This window comes from Micropterus salmoides, unplaced genomic scaffold (assembly GCF_014851395.1).
Source record: "Micropterus salmoides isolate LMB-PRFRI ecotype aquatic unplaced genomic scaffold, ASM1485139v1 Ms_hic_scaffold_1, whole genome shotgun sequence".
Classification (NCBI taxonomy): domain Eukaryota; kingdom Metazoa; phylum Chordata; class Actinopteri; order Centrarchiformes; family Centrarchidae; genus Micropterus; species Micropterus salmoides.
The window spans coordinates 41,455,781-41,478,707 of NW_024040040.1; the positions used below are offsets into that span (position 1 = coordinate 41,455,781).

The 22,927-nt window shown below is 40.4% G+C and overlaps 1 protein-coding gene across 4 annotated transcripts; it reads left to right on the forward strand.

Annotated features, from left to right (window-relative positions):
* Window positions 1-422: 422 nt before the first annotated feature.
* Window positions 423-22,519, forward strand: qtrt2 (queuine tRNA-ribosyltransferase accessory subunit 2). 4 transcript variants are annotated; one of them, XM_038728359.1, is made up of 9 exons: window positions 423-592; window positions 877-1,121; window positions 1,205-1,260; window positions 5,879-5,955; window positions 6,476-6,685; window positions 7,586-7,785; window positions 10,843-11,012; window positions 16,244-16,355; window positions 16,505-22,519. In XM_038728359.1, the coding sequence occupies exons 2-9, from the start codon at window positions 901-903 to the stop codon at window positions 16,755-16,757; spliced, it is 1,299 nt and encodes a 432-aa protein (XP_038584287.1). In that variant the 5' UTR covers window positions 423-592; window positions 877-900; the 3' UTR covers window positions 16,758-22,519. The 4 variants fall into 4 exon arrangements, with proteins under 4 accessions (XP_038584287.1, XP_038584279.1, XP_038584274.1 ...); XM_038728351.1 differs by having other exon boundaries at window positions 428-588; XM_038728346.1 differs by having other exon boundaries at window positions 428-1,121.
* Window positions 22,520-22,927: the final 408 nt, after the last annotated feature.

A 22,927-nucleotide genomic window follows, 5' to 3' on the forward strand; every position in this document is an offset into this window, starting at 1 on the left:
GTCCCCAAATGAGCCCAAATTGCGTTTAAAGAAATTCATTCATTCATTCATTCAAGACAAGTTATTTAAAGGTGTGTAAATCGTTAAAACACAGCACAACAACTAGGTGTTTTTACCAAAAAAAGGAGGAACGGCCATTGCAGCACGGCGCTATTTTGTAGTTGTTTTTTTTGTAAATCTTTATTGCATAAACAGCAATAAAGTCTACATGTGACATGGAGACGTATACATAACAGTTTATATAACACCCAAATAATAAGAAAAACAAAAAAAAAATAATATTGGATGATATGATATTTAAAGAGTTGTTTTCACAGCCTTTTTTGTTGACATAGTGAACAACCTCTTGGAGAAAAAGTTCAAAGTTAGGTTTTTTTAATGCTGAATTTACATTTATGAAGGTGTAATCTTGCCATTATAATGAACACATATATACTATACATTTATTAAAGTACTTCTTTTGTTTTCTTTGACTTTTATAAAAGCAAAATACCACATTGTCCCACATTAATGCAAAATCTCTCCCGCCGCGGCCGGTGATGACGACATATTTCCACGACTTGTAGTTCCTGTCAGGCAGTGAGATTGGTAGGTAAGCAACTGAAAGATGTGCTTAAATTAAAAACGTGTCTCATTCAAGCCAGCACAACTCTGGATGCGTAGGTTTTGTTAACGTGCGTCTTTAAAGGCATTAAACGTCTCAACTTGACAGCAGTTTGCATAAAGTCGTAACCGGTCGTAACACGTGATTGGATAAGCTAACGTTAGTTAGCTAACGTTACGTGGCTAATACACACGCTTTTATACCAACGCTAGCATTAAACATTGTGGTTTAGGTGTTGTATGTTAGTGTCGTACACTGAATCTTTTTTTTAGAGCACGTTGACTGCGGCTACTCCTATGGCTGGCAGCATCAGGATGAAGCTTGAGCTGAGACGCGTGGTTCAGGGAAGGAGTCGGCTGGGTGTCCTGAAGGGGTTCGGCAGGACGGGACAGCACTCTCTTGAGGTCCCGGGGTGTCTGCTGTACACACGCTTTGGCACAGTGCCCCACCTCACCCAGGACACACTGCACACCCTGAGCAACCTCCCCTCTGTCACTCAGGTCACACTGTCCAATATGTAAGCTAAATTCAACACACACACACACACACAGATCTGTCTGAGATGTAACGCCCATCTGCATCATTTTTTCTTTTCTCAAGAGCAGAGCACCAAGAAGTGTTGGAGGAGTTTAAGGATGGATTCAGGAAGTTTGCAGGTACTTCTATTCAATCACACTTTTCTTCTTCTATTCCAGAGAATAAACTCGGAGAGAGGAGTAAAGAGCATATGTTGGGACAAAACAGCATTGATAGAGATAATCATCAGTAGATCTTGATGACACTCAATGCTATTCCAGTGAATTCAGATTTATTCAGTAATGATGAAAAGGTAATCTATCAGCAGATTTTTAACAAACTGAACTGTTGTGTTTATATTAACACAGTGGAGCTTTATTTACAGCCACCTAAACCTGTGTTTCGACCAAAGGAACCATACTCGAGCTACAAGGTACAAGGTAGTTAATTAGTCATTATATAGCACAAGGCTGCATAACGAAACAAATTTCGTAGTTCCTTCATGCTACACACACAACATATTAAGTGTAGGCCTATATTAAAATATGGTAACAAATAAAATAAAACAGTATATACAGTTATTTACATAGGCTACACATATACACCCCAAACATTCCACAGTGCATTTTTTGAATTTGCATCTGGGGTGAATGTAACCTTTGGAGGAACTCACTGCGTTTCCACCGACTGCCTTGCAGTGAATTTCTGAATGGGCAATAGAGGCTACTGGTTTCAACTGAGCATGTAGGCTGTTTTTCTACTGACTTCTCCTCTCGTTTCCACCGTTGTTTGCAAACCAATAAATCACAATCAACAGTCAGAAATAGCCACACAAGTCTCGTCCATCAGCATTAAATGTATTGCTCGGAAAGCAGCCAGCGTGCAGCGCTGTGTTTACAGCAAACAGCTGATGGAGTTACGCTAAATACTGGGTCCGAAGTTGTTCTTTTAAGTTTTCATCAGTCAGGAAGTTTCACACAAAGCTGCTCAGGCGGACACAGGCGGGAGTCTGGCCAGTTGATCTGCAGCTCTTGTCGGCTGGGAATGTTTTAATAACCTTCCAAACTGGCGCAATTTTATTTTTGTGTTGCTTTCTCTGTGCTGGAGTTATTTTAAGAACTTGATGGCTTTATCCTGTGTGTTATTAAATGTGTAACGAACTTCATCGTGTGTCTCTCCATTATACTCCACACAAAAAAAGCTGCTTTAATGGTCAAGCATAGCCTATATTTATCAAATCTGATGTTCATTTATAAATTTTGCTCATGGACAGGGGCGTTTCTAGACATAAAGCTCTACTGGGTTACAGACAGACACAGAGTGAATGAAATGTGTTGGTATGTGCCTTACCAGCTTCCCTTGCTTAGCCCATTAACATTGGCGCTGTTATGTCGGAAAGGGCTTTGATCAGAGCATAAGCACACACACCTATCACACCTAAGAAAAATTCTGCTATGGGGCCCTCATACCTGACTTGTGAGCCATGTAAACAATTTTCCACTGCTGCACAGGCACTCCTGACACTGCAGTGCTCTCACCTCTCCTTTAAAACAGTCTGTCTCTGTAATAAGCCTGAATGGAAACCTCTTCTAGAAAATACCACTGCTGATTTGAATGGACCTCTACACACTGTTCTCCATTCAATTTAATTCTCCATTAGGGTCTGAGCTGCTTGTATCTGATGCTGCCTGTAGACCTCTAGCTGTGCTTTTACTGGCTTATGATCCAGCATGTACTCTACTGACAAACTTCAGCACAGCCCCTGTAAATACTTGCAGATAGATATAGATATTAATGTTATCAGCTGCTTCAACCTCATTCAAACTGGCTCCCAGAGGTATATACTGCAGGAAGGAAGGAATATACTATTAATATAACTGAGTATGATGTTTATTATTTACTGAAAGATGTACAACCCCAATTCCAATGAAGTTGGGACATTGTGTAAAACGCAAATACAAACAGAATACAATGATTTGCAAATCCTTTTCAACCTATGTTCAGTAGAATACACCAAACAGACAAGATATTTAATGTTCAAACTGATAAACTTTATTGTTTTTTGCAAACATTCACTCACTTTGAATTTGATGCCTGCAACATGTTCCGAAAAAGCTGGGACAGGGGCATGTTTACCACTGTGTTACATCACCTTCCCTTTTAACAACACTCAATACTCGTTTGAGCACATGTTCACGTGCGACATGGTTATCTTTTCCGTTCTGCAAACATCATTGCACGTCGACGCTTATCAAACGTAATAAATAGATGCATTTCACTCTAATATTGTTCACAGTCCTGCAAGAAACCAAGACAAAAACAGACCTAGTTGCGCTGCCCAGCTGGGTTAGCAGGACAAAGATTCACTGCAGCTACACATGTACCTGCTCGCATAAGACTTTCAGAGGAGAGAACACAACTTTATGTTGCATGTATATCCTTGCTAACTTGACATGTCCAAAAACGACGCTAAGGGGTGTTGACAATCTTTCTGGGGCACTGCACATGGATACAGGGGTGCATGCCCTACTAAAAAGGGTCTGGCAACGCCTATGCTTATGGATAGTGGTTATTAAATAATGATGCCTGTGCATCACTTTGTACATTGTATAGGCCTACAGCCTACATCAGCGGGTTGATTTGCCTAATCTTCGCAGGTCTTTAGACCACGGTGGAAACGCCCACAACAATGGGCTGAAGGAACCTATTAGTTCCTTTATTAAGCCGTGTTTGGTCAAAACGCGGCTTAATAAAGGCACCACACTAAGCACGCATCTTCAAATATTGCATTTTTATAACATTGTTGGATTTGCTTTAATATGTGCATGTACTGCACAACTGCAAATTAGTATGAACTGGTGTTAGTAATCTGATACTCCGTATTGGTCAAAACATTGGATCAGATAATATAGGAAATTATTTATACCTGAGTATTAAATCAAATAGCAGTGTCATATGACAACAGTAGCCACTCAGTGCTGAAATGCTATTTTAAGCAAAGTGTATTCATACAAATAGTTTATTATTAACAGCTTTTTATTATGAGATTTGAAGTTTCTTCCAGACCTCAAAAACAACAATTGACAAAAATAGTCTCACCACAAGTGAGTTCACCCAGCAGCTATTTTATTCCTCCAGTTTCAGCTTTAAAGCCAGCATGGATGAGAAGTCTGTGCAATACAATTTAAAAACTCCACAGCAGGCACTGAGTGGACCTTGTGGAGCAGCAGGGATGGACTGGGAATAATAAATGGACAAAACAGCAGTTTAAACAGTAGTTTGTTTTTCTTCATGAAATCCTTGTGCAAGAAAAATGGTCTAAATTTGGTGTTTAGTTTCGAATGTGCTAAGTGCTAACTTGTCAGTAGTCTTAATCATTCATGCATAACAAGTTCAACATTTTGAAAGATTGCTGTATTATCCCGCCCCCATGCGATTGTTTGTTTGGTTCGCAAAAATTGACATTGACGAGTGCATTTACTTTATGAAAAGTTGTTTCAACAAAAGGCACCCAATACATCTAAATAGCCAGCTAGCCAAACCTTGATTCAGTTTAACTTCTTTCGCATTACTCTGATCTACCTGTTTTATGGGCTGGTCAGACAAGAAAAAGGAAAAAAGAATAAGACAGTTGTGTCTTCCCAAAAAGACATACATCAAGTTGTGATATTGGAAGTGGGAAAAGTGTTATCTAGAAATCCCCCACAGTAGTGTGTGAATACACCTACCAGCATTACATTCATTAACTGACCATGTTTGTGAACATTTACAGACGCTTAACGGGGTTGTGAGTGTAAATATCTTTCTCAAAGTTGTCTTTTTTTCCTCCCTTGCAATAGACTGATCGATATGTCTCTGCTGAAGTGCATGGCATTTTACTGTCTGTCCTTTTATTGAAGTTTTATTAGTCAATTAAAACTCATCTGTCATAAAAAAACCCCAGCAAAATCTGATCCGACTCATCTCAAAGGTGTAGAGGAGGAAGGAGACAATTGCAAATGTTGCAATTTTGAATGAACCTTGCTGTTCGGCTTTGCTGTGCTTGTTATTTAACCACTGGCATTAATCATGTTTTAAATAACAACCACATCAGAATAACCTCTGCCATACTCTATATCCTGCACCGGTGTGACTAGTTGATTGAATGTCACGTATGCATGATGCACACATTTACTTTGAAGAGAGTAGGGTGAACTTTATTGCCACTGGCTAAATTGGAATAACTGGAGCAAATTGCTTCTAAATAAACAGTATGTTGAGTTCAGTGTTGAAAAGCTGATTAGCTCCCTCATCCTGGCTAAAAAGTGCTTGTTTGTAAGTAAGTAATATTTATATAAATGCCCCAGAAGTGTGACCTCATTCAGCTTTGCTGTACAACAGTAAGCTTTCCCCTGCCTCAGGCAACCAAATTTAAAATTACAAATGTAATCACTGTGGCGCCACTTGTTGTAAATTGTCAGGGGATTACAACTGAGCTGTCTCTTAAGTCCCAAAAGGGAAGAGCAGTGATTGAATAATTAGAAATAATAACAGCATTTGTTGCTATTAAGCCATTTCTTTTCTCACCTTTTGATCATCTGCTGCAGCTGGGTTTGCTGATAAGGCCAAACCTCTCTCCTCACTCGTCACATTAACATGCAGTAATCAAGTGTCTTCACTCCGTCACCTTCCTTCATGCTCGGCCTGTAACCCTCTGCCTTGCTTCGTACTCTGTGAGTGATGTGCATTGATTGTTTTGTTTTGTTTTGTTTTGTGCAGGTCTTCATGATACTGTGTTGTACTGCTCGCTCCATGACCCTGCGGCCGCATGCCCTACCGGCTATACCACTAACCAGGTGAGATTAAGCTTCTGCTGAAAGGCATGTGCTCCATGGGATATATATGTAGATTAGCTTAGTTTAGTATAAAAACTGGGAACATGGTGAAACACCTACCCTGGCTCTGTCCAAAGGAAGCTGCTTACCAGCACCTCTTAAGCTCCAAAGTGTATACAAAGAAAGGTTGTGGTTTTACAGGGTTTATATTTTGGACTATTTCTTGGCTCGGGAGCAATTACCAGGAACCAGCAGAGGCTATAGGAAGTCACAGCCATTGAACCACTTTGTACACTTTGTTTATGTTCATTATTGAGCTTTAGAGGTTCTGGTAGGGGGGAGATGTTGCCTTCAGACAGAGCCAGCCTAGCTGTTTACCCCTGTTTCCAGTCTTTATGTTACGCTAAGACAACATGTAGCTGTGAGATTGGTATCAATCCTCTCATCAAGTCTTGGCAAGAAAGCAAATAAGAGTTTTCCCACCAGTCAAAGAAATTCAGTGTCTAGCACCACTGTTTGTTATATATATGTATGTTATCAGACGGTGTCCGTGTGGGGCAGCGGTGGGCGGATAGAGCTGACAGTGGCCAAGTTCATGGCTCTCCAGAAGGCCGTGCAGCCGGATTGGTACCAGAGCATGGCAGACGGAGAGACGTGGCAGAACAACACCTCTCGCAAAAGGGTCCGAAAGTCGGTAGATCGAACTCTTGCCCACTTGGATGAGTGTCTGCTGGTGCACCAAAAATCACAGGTACACACACGCAACTGTCAGTCCAAACACGCACACCGCTGTTCTCTTAACATATGCGAATCAGTCATGCACGGCGCAAGCACTCGGGACAAGGATGGATGGCTGGTATTTTTGTTGTCACGGGGGCCGCTGTGCAGCTGTGCTACAGCTAGAAATGCAGTGAGATTAGGAGGAATATGTTGTTTGTGCAAGGGCTCGGCATCTTGCGTGGCTAATGAAATCGGCTGTCTTTCTTTTGCAGTAAAACGCTACCTCATTTCATGAGAGAGAGCTGAACTGATTGAGGCTGAAATATACATATAACACCTTAACTCAGTTATGCTAAGAGGAGATAATACATGACTGTATTGCTCCAGTCCTAGGAGATCTGTTGCTTAATTTATAGTAAGTAGGTTGTTGTTTGTTTGTGGTTGCATTTTTGTATTTGTCTATATTATGTGTTCATTTCACTGCCTGCATGCCCAGACTGCATTTAAGTGCTCTTCAGTGTACTTTATTGTCTGAGGGGGAAACCAAAGTTCCCTTGGGACAATAAATGTTAAGTGTAGAAAGATGTTGAGCAAAGAGGCAAACCGAACCAACAGCATACTTTAGATTATTCTTGACATCAACAATGTACTGCGTGAGCTGCTTGATTGCTACCCATCACTCCCCAAACCCCTACTGCTTGTTTCCTCTTCATGATGGGCAGCTTCATGTAGAGTCACCAAAGTCATGATGGGCTCTGGCAAGAATAAAACCTATATTTTATTTCTGATCACGCACCATGTGTGTTTAGAAAAATCAGCTCTAATGTCTTAACATCTATGTTCCTCTTTTCTCCTTCAATCTCTTGCTCTTCTTTCTATCTTTCAGGATTTCTTTCTGTCATTTGTTTAATCTCCACTCTGTCATTTCCAGGAGTTGGAGGGAGTGGAGGTGTTCGGGGTGGTGGAGGGAGGAGACATCTTGGAAGAGAGGCTGCGCTCAGCCAGGGAGACAGCCAAGAGGCCAGTGGCGGGATTTTGCCTTGACGGCCTCCAGACTGGGGCCATGGACCAGACCCTGAGGACCCAGCTCATCACTGCTTTGACCAAAGAGCTGCCTGAGGACAAACCCAGGTCAGCACTGCTTGTGACTTGTGTGAGAAATATGTTTGATTACAGTTGAATAGGGAGATGCCCCCCCCCAACTAATCATACAGTGATCTCCCCCAGTGTTTAATTGAAAAGTGGTCAGTGAAGAGATAAAATCGACTTCAACCAAAAGAAAGGAGGCGCAGCGGGTGGGTGGATAATCAGTACCTTCTGTTAGTCATTATCTTGACGTCAATAACAAAGAAGCATGTTGTGTATTTATCCAGCAGTTTAAGAACAGCCCGTGGATGCTCGACAGTTTATCCAAACAGACACAAAAAAGTTTCCTGCAGTGATTTTCATCATCAGTTAATTTGTTGATTTTGATCAATAATTAACTTTATAAATTTATTTAATCTTTTGTCTAAAATATCAGAAAATATATTAATATATTAAAAAAAAGGAAAGCGGAACATTTTTGTGAACCTCTAATAAGGAGAAGCTCAATATTTTGATTATCTACCAAAACGATTAATCATTCACAAACATTAAATAGATTAATTCTTTGCAACAGATAAATTGATGAACTATTTATTCCTGTAATTCATTTTAATTTTTCTTAAATTAACAAACCATTGCAGCAGTGTGATGTTGTGGCGATTATGGCCGTCCTGTGTGCAAAACAATGTAATTGAGAGATTGATCCCAGTTGGTGGCTCTGGCTCGATCAGTTAATTATCCTGCTTGATTGATTTCAAGTAAAGACCCAGCAGCTCTGCCGTGCTCCCCCCAACCCCTCCACACTCTGTCAGCAGTCATTATCTCAGCACGAACTTAAAGGATAGTACCGGTGTCATTAATAGTGTAGCATTGTCTGCTCATAGTAATTGCCATTTTTCTCTTGAAATGTGCTCACATTTTGTCATTTGTAAAATACAACATTCACACAAATACAAACCATTTGAAACTAACAACTGTCCTGGCTAACATGAGCTATGTTTCAACCAAAGGAACTATACCCCAGAACTAGGAACCTTTGGAGGAACTCACTGTTTTTCCACTGGAGGGTCTAGATGTAGATCTGGGGTCTTCATTTTACCCCCCAAAAGTCCCTTCTCGGGGGGTTGCGATTTTATATTTGTGTTGCTTTCTCTGGTCTGGAGTGATTTTTAGAACTTGAGGATTTTTTCCAGTTTGTTATCCACACAAGTCTCTCCGACGTCTGCCTGAGATCGTATGTCGGCATTAAATCTATAGCTGGGAAATAGCAGCCAGCTGCAGCGGTGTGTTTACAGTGAAAACCTGATGGAGTTACGCTAAATACTGGGTCCGAAGTTGTTGTTGTTTTAAGTTTTCATCCGGCAGGAAGTTTCTACACGGAGCCAAAGTCGGTCTCCTCTCCGAAACAAGCAGAACAGCTGATTACAGCAGGTTATTAAAGCTCGTTAAACATCCCGTTCCTCCAACGCAGGCGGACACACACGTGAGTGCTGCAGCTGATCTGCAGCTCTTGTCGGCTGGAAACACTTTATCGTGTGTCTCTTCATTACACACAAAAAAACTGCTTTAATGGTCAAGCTAAGCCTGTAGTTTTTCATTATATTCCAGTCAAATCTGATGTTCATTTATAAATGTTGCTCATGGATAGTGGTTACAAATAATGATTCCTGTGCATCGCTTTGTACGGCGTATAGGCCTACAGCCTATGTCAGCTGGTTCATCTGCCTAATCTTCACAGGTCTTTAGACCACAGTGGAAACGCACACAACAGTGGGCTGAAGGAACCTTTTAGTTCCTTGAAAAGAGATCTGGGGACTTAAAAGTCCCGGGTACTTTTGGTCGAAAAGCGGCTATAGATGTTGAACAAAAAAAGACATAGATTTTACAATAAGTGACCATAAAGCTTATTTTGTGGTGGAGACATAATTTCTTTGCTGTGTTAGTGTCAGATGACTGACAGCAAGGAGAGCACAATATAGTATAGTCTATTATTACAAATGTAATGCCAAAAACAGAAACTTTGACAAAAGGATTATTTAACTTTGCCAATTTTGAATAATCTGACAAATACGTAGAATTGGTTGGTGTCTTCTCTTTTACATTATTAAGTGAATAAGAGCTGAAACAATTAGTTCATTAATTGATGAACAGAAATTAATTGCTCAACTCTCTCTATAGTTTCAGCTTCTCCAGTGTGATGATTTGCTGCTTCTCTCAGTTTTACATCGTTATAAATTGAATATCTTTGAGTTTGGACTGTTGGTCAGACAAAAACAGTAATATTGAAGACGTCATCTTGAGCTCTGGGAGCTTGTGATTGACACTTTTCTCTGTCATGTTATGTGAATTTATCAATGAACGGATGAATTTAATGATAATGATTGTTTTTGCAGCCCTAAACATAATCTCACATTAAGATTAAAACACTCTATTTCATTCTATTTCTGTGAATGGAATATTAAATAACATAAAGTAGCATCTTCTGAAAATATTAAAAACAGCACTTAAGTCTCAAACCAGAATGTCCTCCTACACAGTCCCATTTAAAGGCATGCAGAAACAAACTTTCTCTAGAAGTTACTGGTTCTCCAAACTACATAAGCCTGTAGCCTTTCACAGGCTTTTCATTCCTCTCCTGGGGGTGATGGAGGAGCTCTGGCAGCGGTTCTGAAAATGAGAGAGCAAGGACCTGTGTGCATCCAGAAGCTTCCTGCGAGCTTCGGTTTTGCTTGTGAACGGGCTCATCTCAAATACTGTGGGACACCAGCCCTGCTGGTAGTTCTGGCTTTTAGGAGATGCTGCTTCCTGCTGGAAAGTGGAGTAATTATCAATTGCTAAATTGGGCTTGACCTTGGTGCCTGCAGGCAGAGAGTCCGAGTGAGCCGGTTAACTGCACACCGCACAAACACACAAGGGTACGCATGTTGTTAGAGGTTAGAGAAATGCTGCTGGTGTTTGTGCCTCTTGTCTAGTAGTAACATGTTGTTAGCGGGGTTGTGTATTACATAAATGTTTGATATATTTAATTTTTCATCTATTGCTTTGCTTCCTGCAGTTGTTGTGCGTGCTCATTGACCGCGTTTGTTTGTGTGTGACTCTCAGACTGCTGCAGGGTGTAGGACGGCCTGATGAGGTGCTGGCGTGCGTGGAGGCCGGCGTGGACCTTTTCGAGAGTTTCTTCCCCTTCCAGGTGACAGAGCGAGGCTGCGCTCTTTTCTTCAGCTTTGACATCTCCCCGGACCCGGAGCGCGCAGGTAGAGCGCCCCCTGCAGGTGTGGTGTATAACTAGGCTGAAAAATAGTTTTGTTACAAATTTGATTAGACGTTACATCATTTAGAGGATAAACCAAACTACTGAAAGAAAGTTGAACTTAAGATCAGTAGATATTATTATATATAATAATATATATATTATTATAAAATTTGCATATCGTGCACAAGTTCATTTATTTTAGTAATTCAACTTAAATGGTGAAACTAATATATTATATAGACTCATTACATGCAAAGTGAGATATTTCAAGCCTTTACTTGATATAATTTTGATGATTATTGCGTACAGCTTAAGAAAACCCCAAATTCAAAATCTCAGAAAATTAGAAGATTGTGAAAAGGTTCAGTATTGTAGGCTCAAAGTGTCACACTCTAATCAGCTCATTAATCCAAAACACCTGCAAAGGGTTCCTGAGCCTTTAATTGGTCTCTCAGTCTGGTTCAGTGGAATTGACAATCATGGGGAAGACTGCTGGCCTGACAGCTGTGCAGAAAACCACCATTGACACCCTCCACAAGGAGGGAAAGCCTCAAAAGGTAATTGCAAAAGAAGTTGGATGTTCTCAAAGTGCTGTATCAAGGCACATTAATAGAAAGTTAAGTGGAAGGGAAAAGTGTGGAAGAAAAAGGTGCACAAGCAGCAGGGATGACCGTAGCCTGGAGAGGATTGTCAGGTAAAGGCCATTCAAATGTGGGGGAGCTTCACAAGGAGTGGACTGAGGCTGGAGTTACTGCATCAAGAGCCACCACACACAGACGGGTCCTGGACATGGGCTTCAAATGTCGTATTTCTCTTGTCAAGCTGCTCCTGAACAACAAACAACGTCAGAAGCGTCTTACCTGGGCTAAAGGAAAAAAGAACTGGTCTGTTCTCAGTGGTCCAAAGTCCTCTTTTCTGATGAGAGCAAATTTTGCATCTCATTTGGAAACCAAGGTCCCAGAGTCTGGAGGAAGAATGGAGAGGGACACAATCCAAGATGCTTGAAGTCCAGTGTGAAGTTTCCACAGTCTGTGTTGGTTTGGGGAGCCATGTCATCTGCTGGTGTTGGTCCACTGCGCTTTATTAAGTCCAGAGTCAGCGCAGCCGTCTACCAGGACATTTTAGAGCACTTTATGCTTCCTTCAGCAGACGAGCTTTATGGAGATGCTGACTTCATTTTCCAGCAGGACTTAGCACCTGCCCACACTGCCAAAAGTACCAAAACCTGGTTCAATGACCATGGGATTACTGTTCTTGATTGGCCAGCAAACTCGCCTGACCTGAACCCCATAGAAAATCTATGGGGTATTGCCAAGAGAAAGCTGAAAGACATGAGACCGAACAATGCAGAAGAGCTGAAGGCTGCTATTGAAGCATCCTGGTCTTTCATAACACCTCAGCAGTGCCACAGGCTGATAGCATCCATGCCACGCCGCATTGAGGCAGTAATTCATGCAAAAGGGGCCCAAACCAAGTACTGAGTACATATGCATGATTTTTTTTTTTTTTTATTGATTTCATGTAATATTCTAATTTTCTGAGATTTTGAATTTGGGGTTTTCATAAGCTGTATGCAATAATCATCAAAATTATATCAAATAAAGGCTTGAAATATCTCACTTTGCATGTAATGAGTCTATATAATATATTGGTTTCACCTTTTAAGTTGAATTACTGAAATAAATGAACTTTTGCAAGATATAGAGTTTCAACTGTATGTGGTGCCACCAAACTCCATTCATGAAACAGCCTATTACATTATTCAATTCAAAGGGGCTCTGTTGGCATGGGAAACAGATGCCAAAATAACAAAAGTACATAAACAGAAGAAACTGTAGAAATGTTATTTATATATAATTAGTAAATATACATAACTTAAAATATTGTTAATGATTTTACTTTAATGCTTTCTCTTGTCCTCCAGCCTCATATTGATGCTGAAATATGCATCGAACATATCAGGGGGACGTAGATCAAGCTTGTTAACTTTTACCTCTAATATTCTCATTTAAGTTGCATTAGCTGCCCTGCACATTATTGTTGCTGAAGGGTTCCCTATTACAAATGCTTTGTCATACTCTGCATTGCTCATATACATTTCTGTGTGAACAGCTTTCTTGTTTTTCTCAGAGGTTTAATTCCTAGTTTAAAAGGATACAACAGCAAGCGGAGGGGTAAAATAAGACCTTTTGGAAGTTGGCAGCACTTCATTGCTTATATTAATAATTATGGTCTTTCAAATCAAAGCCACAGAATGACCCTTTTAAACGCAAGTATGATGAAGGAATTTGCCCCACATGAAAGCAGATTAAAGATGATGTTTGTTCATTTCTACAGGAGGAGCCTGTGATGTGGAGTTGAATATGTTTTAACTTCATTTCACAAAAGAGAGGCTGCGCAGAAAGCTTTCTCTAATTACACCATCTTTAACCAGACCTTGCAGTCTTCTGTAAATGAACAATCCTCATCTGCTTGTTGTGCAACAAAACGAAGTCTGACTGATGTTTGAGCCAGTTTCCTCACAACATGTTTTGTGTGTCTGGGTGTGCATGTTGAACTGCAGATGAGGGATTTGTTGTGCATTAAAGTCAGAGGTGGCTCTAATGGCCACTGAAATTATGTGTGTGCTTGTTTGTTTGTGGGTAGTGGCTAGTGTGTTTTCTAGCCACAGGTCAATTAGAATAATTGGGTAGGAAGAAATTCAAATAAATGGCGGATCTCACAGCAGCTCCAGTAAGGTAAAAATTAAGTCTTGGCCTGTCATTCTGATTATTATCCCATCTGAAAAACTAAAGAAGTCTTATGACAAGAGTCCAACTCAGCCCACTGAGGACTTTGTGCTTCATTAAAAAGTTCCGTTAAACTTGTATGAAAGAAAGAGGGAAGTTTGGTATCTGGCAGCATCTAGTGTCAGACAGCACTAATCGATTCTGCACAGGGAGCATAATGGAGTTCAGTGGAGGTGAGAGCAATGATGGTGTCAAACCTGAAGAGAAGTTCTAAATTCCCTCTCAGCCAATTACAAGGACCCATGGGGGGGTTGTCAAAACCCTCGCTTCCCAGTTAAGGTCCTTTTTGACATGGTAGACCATATGCTAATTCACCCCCTACCCCGCTTCCTTCACACCCTCTCGAATGTTTTCGCTCTTACTTTCTCCATCGTTGGAAGTTTCTATTTTCATCATCCAATCTTTCTTTTCTCTCACTTCGTCTGCCTACAAAGCCAATAATGCAATAACGACATATTTGGTTCTGTTCAGTCTGTTTTTCTGGAATATAAGCAAATATTATGCCATAGATATGTGTCATTTTTGGAGATCAAACAGCATTTGTAAGAATTAGAAAACAGCTATGACCCAAACTGCAGAACTTCGGCTAGTTCTGGCTAGCAGATTAGAAAGCCGTAGCTAAATCTAATTTTCCCATTTTTTCCTGGTAATAATAAAATAATAATTGAGTTTGCTATACTGTGCCATTTAGATATGGCAGTTGGTATATGTAATTGTATAGTAATTGCCGTTTCTGCTACTTCTGACGCTCCGAACGAAATAATGAGAGTAGTATATTGGATACCGGTAACAGTTTTTCGTGTCGCTTTATACTAGCAAGCACTACTATATAGCACTAGCAAAGCTTACGTGTTCTGCCTGTATGTAAATTTACTTATTAGACATATCCTGATGGTAACAACAGCTTTTTGGGAGAAAGAAACGGTCAAATGAAGGTATTCATTTGATTTGCAAAGTTGTGTAACTTTAATTAGGAGCCACAGCTAGTTTGCTCAGAGCTGTTAGTGGCCTGCTAGATGGCTGTGGGCATCAGAACTTTAGGTGCAATGCACCCTGGTACATGTAGGCACTGCCTGAATGGCTCCGCAAACTGGAGAACTCTGTTTTCTCTGCCAGTGTAGAGTGCAGTAAGGAATTTGTTGCTTCAATGGACACCATTTACCTTCAACACTGACATCCACTTAAAAGGTGCTGAATCTTTTATTTAAATTGAGTTGCATCCCATCTGTAGATGAATGGATTTATAATATATTTGTTTTATAATTACATCATTGTCAATGTCAGTAGTGTCACTGGTGTTGCTAGTGGACAGAAAAACACATGGAGCTAGCATCCAATCACAAGGTCGCGTTGAAGTTACAGGCTAGCCAATCACATCACATTAGGGTGGGACTTGGGCAGTAGGGCGTGTTAAGCTACCTTAGCCTTACCTTAAATCATATATTAAAATGTATTTCATCAAAGATTAATTAATTAAAGTAGCTAATTTCTTAAAATGGGGAAAAAATGTTTTTTTCACATTTTGTTTGTATTTGTTTCCCCTGCAGCCAGTATCCAACATGTTTTGTTATGTTTTATTTTATGTCTGTGACAGTGTTTATTATCCGCCTAAAAAAAATTATATATATATAATTAATCTGTTTCACAGTTTGGTTAAGTAGCTTTCAAACTTCAAACTCCGTTTTTCAAACTCACCTTTACTGTCTTTGTAAGATAGAATTGCTCTTCAGTGCAAGTTACTTCTCCCTCCTTTAAATCTTATTAGCTTTGTTCAAGCCTCATTTTGTCCCTTTTAGTCTGATACTTATCACCCCCTCCTTAAGCCCCACCCAACAATAATTTCCTTTTTAGACTTATTATTTATATGCTTTGTTGCTCTCCGCTTCACCCGTGTCAGTTTGTGCTAAACCTATTTTGTCCTATTGTTGCCTTTTTAATCTCTTAAATCATATGCACTTTCCTCCCTTTTCTCCTTCCCTTTTTTTAACCTTTCATCACAAGTTTTTCCTTGCCTCTGTCGCCTAGTGCTGCTCTTGGTGGGAATTGTTGGGCTTCTGTAAATAACATCACAGAGTACGGTCTAGACCTGCTCTTTTATGAAGAGCGCTGTGAGAAAACTGTTGTTGTGATTTGGCGCTATATAAATAAAATTGAATTGAATTGAATCACATCCCGTGTGTCTGTAGATAGCCAGATAGTTTGGTGTACCCTACAAAGGGACACAAAATGACTACAAAAAGCCAGTAAATAATTATATTATAATGGAAGAGAGAATGTAGGACACAGTGTTGTTTAAAAGGGGTCAAGCTACAGTGCGTTCCCCATTTTATTTCCGCCGCCGGGCTGATAGAGTGCTGTGGCTCTGTATAAAGGGACGTGTTTTCTGAATTTGCTTTAAACAATATAGTTTGCATAGTTTGTGGTGTGCTGGGATTACTGAGATGTATGTACGTTTTGGCAGTGCTGGAGCTGGATAAACAGAGGGACACAGCGGGGGCGACGCAACAGAATGGAGGTCTTAATCTTGATCAAACGCAGATGACGTCCTTTGAGATCAATCTCAAAGACAAGAGGTTTGTGGCAGCTGTAACATTAACCCCTAAAGGGTTTTGTAAGCAGCTGTGCTTGCAGAATCTTTGCTTTCATATATTTGTTGAACACTTGAATTACATTTAGGGTGCACCTTAATAATAAATCTACTTAAACTCAAACTTTTATCTAGGTATCAGGATGACTTCAGGCCCCTGGTGGATGGGTGTGGCTGCTACTGCTGTAAGAACCACCAGAGGGCATATCTGCATCACCTGCTCATGACCAATGAGCTGCTGGCTGGTGTCCTGCTCATGATCCACAACACAGCCCACTATCACGGCTTCTTCAGCGCCCTGAGAGACGCTCTGGCTACTGATAAACTGGACCTCCTCAAGAGACGGGTACTTGGAGAGAGAGGTGGGCAGACAGAAAGAAAGGACTAAGACGGGTAAATAGGAGCGATATGAGAGGGATTGATCTTTCGTCTAAAGGATCACTGGGCTGACTTGGAAAGAGGCAATCAAAGCTCTATCTTGTTCCTCCCAGTCCAGTCAGAGGATGAACTGTGACACTGCAGAGACCTTGAGACTGAGTCACTCCACAAGTTTCTAAAGCCACGTCTCCTTTTAAACGAGTAGAGGACAAAAAGAGAACAGAGCTGATAAAGACAACCATTTGATGCTCCTGGTTTCACATCAGGAATACAGCTCCCAGCTCATACATTGATCCGAGCTGATAGCCAGCAGATGGAGTCAGGGATAGGTGCCTGAAGAGGGAAAGGAACTGGATAGGAGGTCAGGAGGAATCTGCATAATGAAAGAAATTGAAGATACATGGTAGTGGGCTATGGACTATGACTAAATGCCAGTGTGCCTCCTGTTGTGGTCTGATTGCAGGTCACTAGATGACTAATATCCTCTGGAGCCACTGACATAGCAGTATAGACTGGAGGGAGAACCAACATGGGTGACCAGCTATTAAAGGGGAAAGAAATAAGAAAAATAAATCCCGCTTTTCTCCTATTACATTAAAATTACCACGTGTATAAAAAGATCTTGAGGCTTTTTCATTTAATACTTCATTGGTCTGTCTTCACCAAGCATTTGTAATTTCTTCATGTGCACCGAGAATATTTTTAACTTGGATACTTCAGTAGGATAAGCTTCTCACACACATGGAAGTTTTCAAACACACTCACCAGCATGTTTGATGAGAATGTGTTCGCATTAAGCACGTCCGCGCCACTCTCATCATGCAGATGTGGTTGACTCCTTTGTGGGTTTTCAGGGAGGTTAACTGAAGGTTTGAGCTGACAGCTTCACTGTTCCTGCTGCTGAGGAAGGATAAAGATCAGATAAAGATATGGGTCCGGGATGGAGGGAGGCCTTTTGAGGGTGATGAGATATAAATTGACTGCCGGAGCGTGCAGATGTTTGTGGGGGAGAAGGGACACAGAGGAGCGTGTGACAAGATATGTGGAACAGTAATGGGCAATTTCTGTTGTACTTGTGGGTTACCTAACCTGCACGGAGCATTATAAAGAAGTAGGTTGGAGGATTTGCTGTCGTCAATAGTTGGGTGCTGTGCCTAAGTACTTAAAATGGGTTGGAAACATAGAACTCTATTAATACCTGCCGGAGAAAATGGGTGAAAGCTAAACAAGCAGTGACCTCTAGACTGTTTATTTTAAGGTTTAATGGGATGGCAGTGGACAGAAGGGGATGTAAAGTCAATCCCCCCGATTAGCTGTTGCTAATGACTGTTGAGTTAAATTGCTCCTAATAAGTATACAGACTCCAGCAGATTATTCATTTTGACATATTCATCAAGCTTGTGACCTTCAACTGTAAGATAAAGTAGAATATAAGTGATCACAATAATGATGAGGTACAGCACAATGAAATAGAATATAAATAAGGATGGGGGAGGGGGTATAAACACCTCAGCTAATTGCCAGAGTGTGGCAAGTTGAAAATTATGGGTGTAAGAATGTGAACACTATTTGAGTTTAGAGCATATAAGATGCACCAGAGGTCAACATATGCTAAAACTTGTTATGAGACTTATGCTAAGTCTTCTAAGAAAAACACTTCTGCTCAGGTCAGTTTGCTCCTTCCACCTCATACTGTGCCAATTGAGTCAAGAAAATAAAAGAACCACAGGTTTGATAGATCATCTCGAATTAATGAACCATAACACCAGACAGGTGTGGCTCCTGTCTGAAACTGTCTGAGTTTAATTAGCAGTACAACACACAACACCACTTTTTGGCTGTGCAGTGGAACAAGCTGTAGGCACAACACCGACGTCCCATAACCACTATATAAAGTTGACATAGTGAATGTGTTGTTATTTTTTCATGTTTCTGGTCACCTGGTGAATGGAATCCAATATTTGCCCTTCTTTAACTCTGGCTTTGGTCTCACCAACTCCTGAGGGAAATATATGACTCTTTAACTGCTGGATGCATACAGTGGATTCGTCAGAGCCTTTCCACTCGAGAAAATCTGCCTACTGCAGTCAAAACGGGAACATTGTGGCCGTTAAACCAAAACAATGAACAGAAAGACGCTAAAACGCTTCGTAGCTGAAGGAAACTGCAGTGATAATTGTCTATGGATTTGTCAACCTTTTCACATTTAATGAAACATATTTATTAGCACAGCTTAACCAGTTACAGAGACGTGTCTTGGATTGCTGAGGAACAATTATTTTATTGTGGATGTTTGCAATTATATAATGCATAGCAATTGTCTCAAGGTTATGTCCAGCTTACATCTTTATTGTGGGGAAGTACTTTATTGCTGGATAAACTCAAAGCAGAGCTAATATGATTAAGAAATATGTGTCCATAATACCACTTAGTCTATGTGCCATTGTCTGATTCTTTATAGAGTTAATTTCCATCTAGGAGTTTTAACATTTTTGAGAGGCAGACTGGTGCTGATCGTTACGCCCATTCTATGTGCCTCTTTCTCTACTCCACTGATTGGCACTGGGCACAATTTCCATGTAATAGAGCTCTGAATGACAGTCAGCAGGTGGTCCTCAGAGCTCAACCAATTACACAGATGGAGAGAGCTATTCAGCCTGGGTCACTACACGTTTCTTTTCTGTCTCTCCACTTTTCTGGACTAGTTTGCAGTGTGAGCCAAGCCTCACATTTATCTCACACTTCACATGGCATCCAGATTGTTTTCTGCTGTTGTGGCAGCACCACATGAAGAGGAATGAGCTCAGCTGCCCTCCCAAAACAACAGAAAGCCAACTAAAGCCAGCGGTGTGAGGTGCAGCGGGTGTTGGAAATGATGGCCAGAGAAGGTTTTTATCAGTGAGGGATTGTGTTGTCAGAGCAGAGCTTCCAGAGTCTTTACAGGAGGAAGAAAGTGCCAGTATTTGTCACTTTGAGAGGTGTGTCTGTTGTGTTAGAAGCTGAAATCACTGTTTGATGTCACAGTAGCCATAATTGAATCACTCAATAGGCCATTAGGCTGCTAACACACAAGCACTGGGGCCACCAGACCACTTGGGGAGCTTGTTTGTGATTCTTGAAATTCAGTCAAATGACTGCAAAGAGACAGAAAGCAACCAACAAAAAGATGCAAAACAACGAAATAAAGAGGCTAAACGACAACAAACACAAAAAAACGACGGAAAACAACTACTAAAAGATGCCAAATGACTACAAAGAGACACAAAACTTTTTTTGCAGAAAGGTAGTTATTTTGAGACCCGGGACAAATGAAATGCTTGATGAAAGTAACAAAGCAATTTTCTCTAAGCCCATGCAAGTCTGAAAAGCCAAATATGTCAGCATGTACAGTACGCAATACTTAGCTGAACCACGGAAAATTGGGTAGATGCATCACACTTTTACCGAAAGTGAGAGTTTTACCGAAGAAGGTAAATTCTCTCAAGCAGTAAATATTTTTGAATGCCATTGTCATGATGGATGACAGATTAGTTAGTCCTTTAAGACATCCTCAACTTTGCCATGTCAAAGTTTTTCAGTATCGAAGTGAGTCAAGTTTAACAGTAAGGAGTCACTGTTGTAACAGAAGAAACGATGCGCAACTTCCATTCTAAGTCAACTTGTACAGAAGCTGTTCCACATTTGTACAAAATAGCACCTGGTATTGATAGAACACTAATGTGAGTTGTTGATTGCAACAAAAAAATGGTTTCTGTCTGTAACATTATCTTTTAAAACGACATTTATCTGAAGTCTTTCAATTGTCCTGGATCTCCCCTATCTTTCACTCGTGGTGTCTTGCTCCTCCTATATTTAGGCTATGACAGGTGGGGGCCCTGTAGTTTCATTATCCGTCCATGGCTGCGTCTTGCTCTTAACTACCCTCAGGCACAATATTTAACACCATACTGTCAGCTGATCTTACAGGTTCTCCTTCATTTCGCTCAATCAGAAACAACCAGGACACCATAAACCGGCAATGCAACGACTTCCTGGGTAGCTCCTGACCCTCCCCCCTGTCCCCATAGTAACCCTTGACCACCAGCGAGGAGCAGCTGTGTTTCTCGCCTGTTTGCTGGCTATAAATGATCAGTAACAGGAGGCCAATGCCTTATTACCTCCCTGATGTATTTCATGATTCATTTATGGACATAAGTCATCAGCAGACAATGTTCTAAGTCAGCGGGGACCTGCTCCCTCTGTCGGATGAGTGAATATTTGATCAGATGTGACTGCAGAAATATAGAGAGAAGGTCATAATATATTAATACTCCAGATTTATTGGTTAACCTGTCGTGTGAACCTCTGCACTGGTGTCGTGTAAATTTAATGGGATGTGATATAAAACCAGTAAAGGCAGAATAGTTGTCCTTTTCTATAAGTGTGTAGAATTCATATTTTCTCTGGGTCTGTGCACATCTATAACCGGTTTATGAAGGTTTTAGACGGTGTTTTGCAAGTTTGTGAATGAGGCTGGGCCTGAAGTTTGGCTACACTGCAGTTTAGTTTAGTGCAAACCCCTTCCCATATTTAGGCGAGGTGTAGGATGGCAAATTCAGTGAAGGAAAAAGGAGGAAGTGTACGTTTGATTATAGCTCCTGACTGAAAAAGAAAATCTTTTCTATCAGGTTGGGTGTATTGATGTCAACGTTGAGTGACAACTAATCAAACGAGATAACACTTTCAAAAAGACAATCAAGACGCAGAGGTATGTTATTGTTGCATGAGCATGACATAACAGAGACCAAAACAAATCATATATAGAAAATATTTCAATATATTTTGAAAAATAGAGGTCATATTCCAATTTTGGCAAATATTAATTTAATTATTGATTTATCTTCTGATAATTTTCTAAATTAAGTGTGTAACAAGACTACAGCCGTGTTAGTGATTCTGTGAGACTGTACTGTAGGCGTAGTTGTACTTGGAGCTAAATGCTAAAATCTGCATGCTAACACGCTTACAATGACATTGCTAAGGATCTTTAGCACGTTTACCATGTTTACAATCAGTGTTTGCTGTGTTATGCATGTGTGCTATAGAGAACAATTTCTCTATAGCACACAAAGTACAACTGAGGCTGAAGGGAACATCATTCATTTCGCAGATATTTGGTCAAGTCAGAAGTATTGAACAAAAAGAAGCTTTGAGCTGATGATGGCTAAGGGATCTCCATAGTTTTTTCAATTCATCATGAATGTCTGTACCTAATTTTCAGACAATCCATCCAATAGTTGTTGAGATATTTCAGTCTGGACCAAAGCACCTGTACCTTGTTTTAGCTTTTCTGATTACACTGACTCACAAACACTCTGCTTCGCCTGTGCACACACAAATTCAATGAAAAATACTGCCAGACTAAGGAAAAAAGACCTGCAGATTTTTACTTTAGTGAAGAGGTTGGCTGGGTTGGGCCCAAACCATATTTTATAAGTGTTTTTGTTTTGTTTTTTGCCTCTGAGTCAGCAAGATGGCTGTCCACAGTGAAAAAAATGGTTGGAGTTTTTAGACAATATTAAAAAAGAAAAAGTATTTTTTGACATTTGTCATAACAGAATAGCAGATAGCAGAACAAAACACCCAGAGATACAAGATTAACCAGCATTTTTCTATTTTGGCCCCTATACATGGGAGGGATGATCTACAGTGATTCACTTCCTAAATTGCATGATTATTGTGTGATGAACTTAATTACTCTCTCTTCTCAATAAAAGTCATTGGAAAATCTGCTCTAAATCTTTAATTCTTTTCCATTCAATTCAGCTTTATTGGCATGAATGTCAAACAACAATATTGCCAAAGCTTAAAATACAAATATCTTTAGTTAATTAAGTCTGTATTCAAAGGACAACAAATGTTACAGAAGTTCAGATGAGATTTTGCTTCTGTAGTTTCTGTCTTTCTCTAAAGCAGGCTTTTCATTTGTATTGCTCCGCTGCCCAGAGGTCACAGGAAGTTGAACGAAAGGTTGGCTGTGTTTAGTAGCACTGCGGATGGATGAAAAGGCCATGTAGGATTTGACCTTTACTGATGAGCATCATTGGTTAGTGCGGGAAAATGGGGAATCTCAGATCTGGGCTGCTGAAATTGAAGGAAGAATGAGGAATAAAGGAGAAACGAGTGTTAAGGAAAAACCTA

What these genes read in the sequence shown, in the direction of transcription:
- qtrt2 (XM_038728359.1), top strand. Translation starts at nt 901, where the DNA reads ATGGCTGGCAGCATCAGGATGAAGCTTGAGCTGAGACGCGTGGTTCAG. An exon ending in CCGGCTATACCACTAACCAG is followed by an intron (nt 5,956 to 6,475) that starts GTGAGATTAAGC and finishes GTATGTTATCAG; the next exon opens with ACGGTGTCCGTGTGGGGCAG. An exon ending in TGGTGCACCAAAAATCACAG is followed by an intron (nt 6,686 to 7,585) that starts GTACACACACGC and finishes TGTCATTTCCAG; the next exon opens with GAGTTGGAGGGAGTGGAGGT.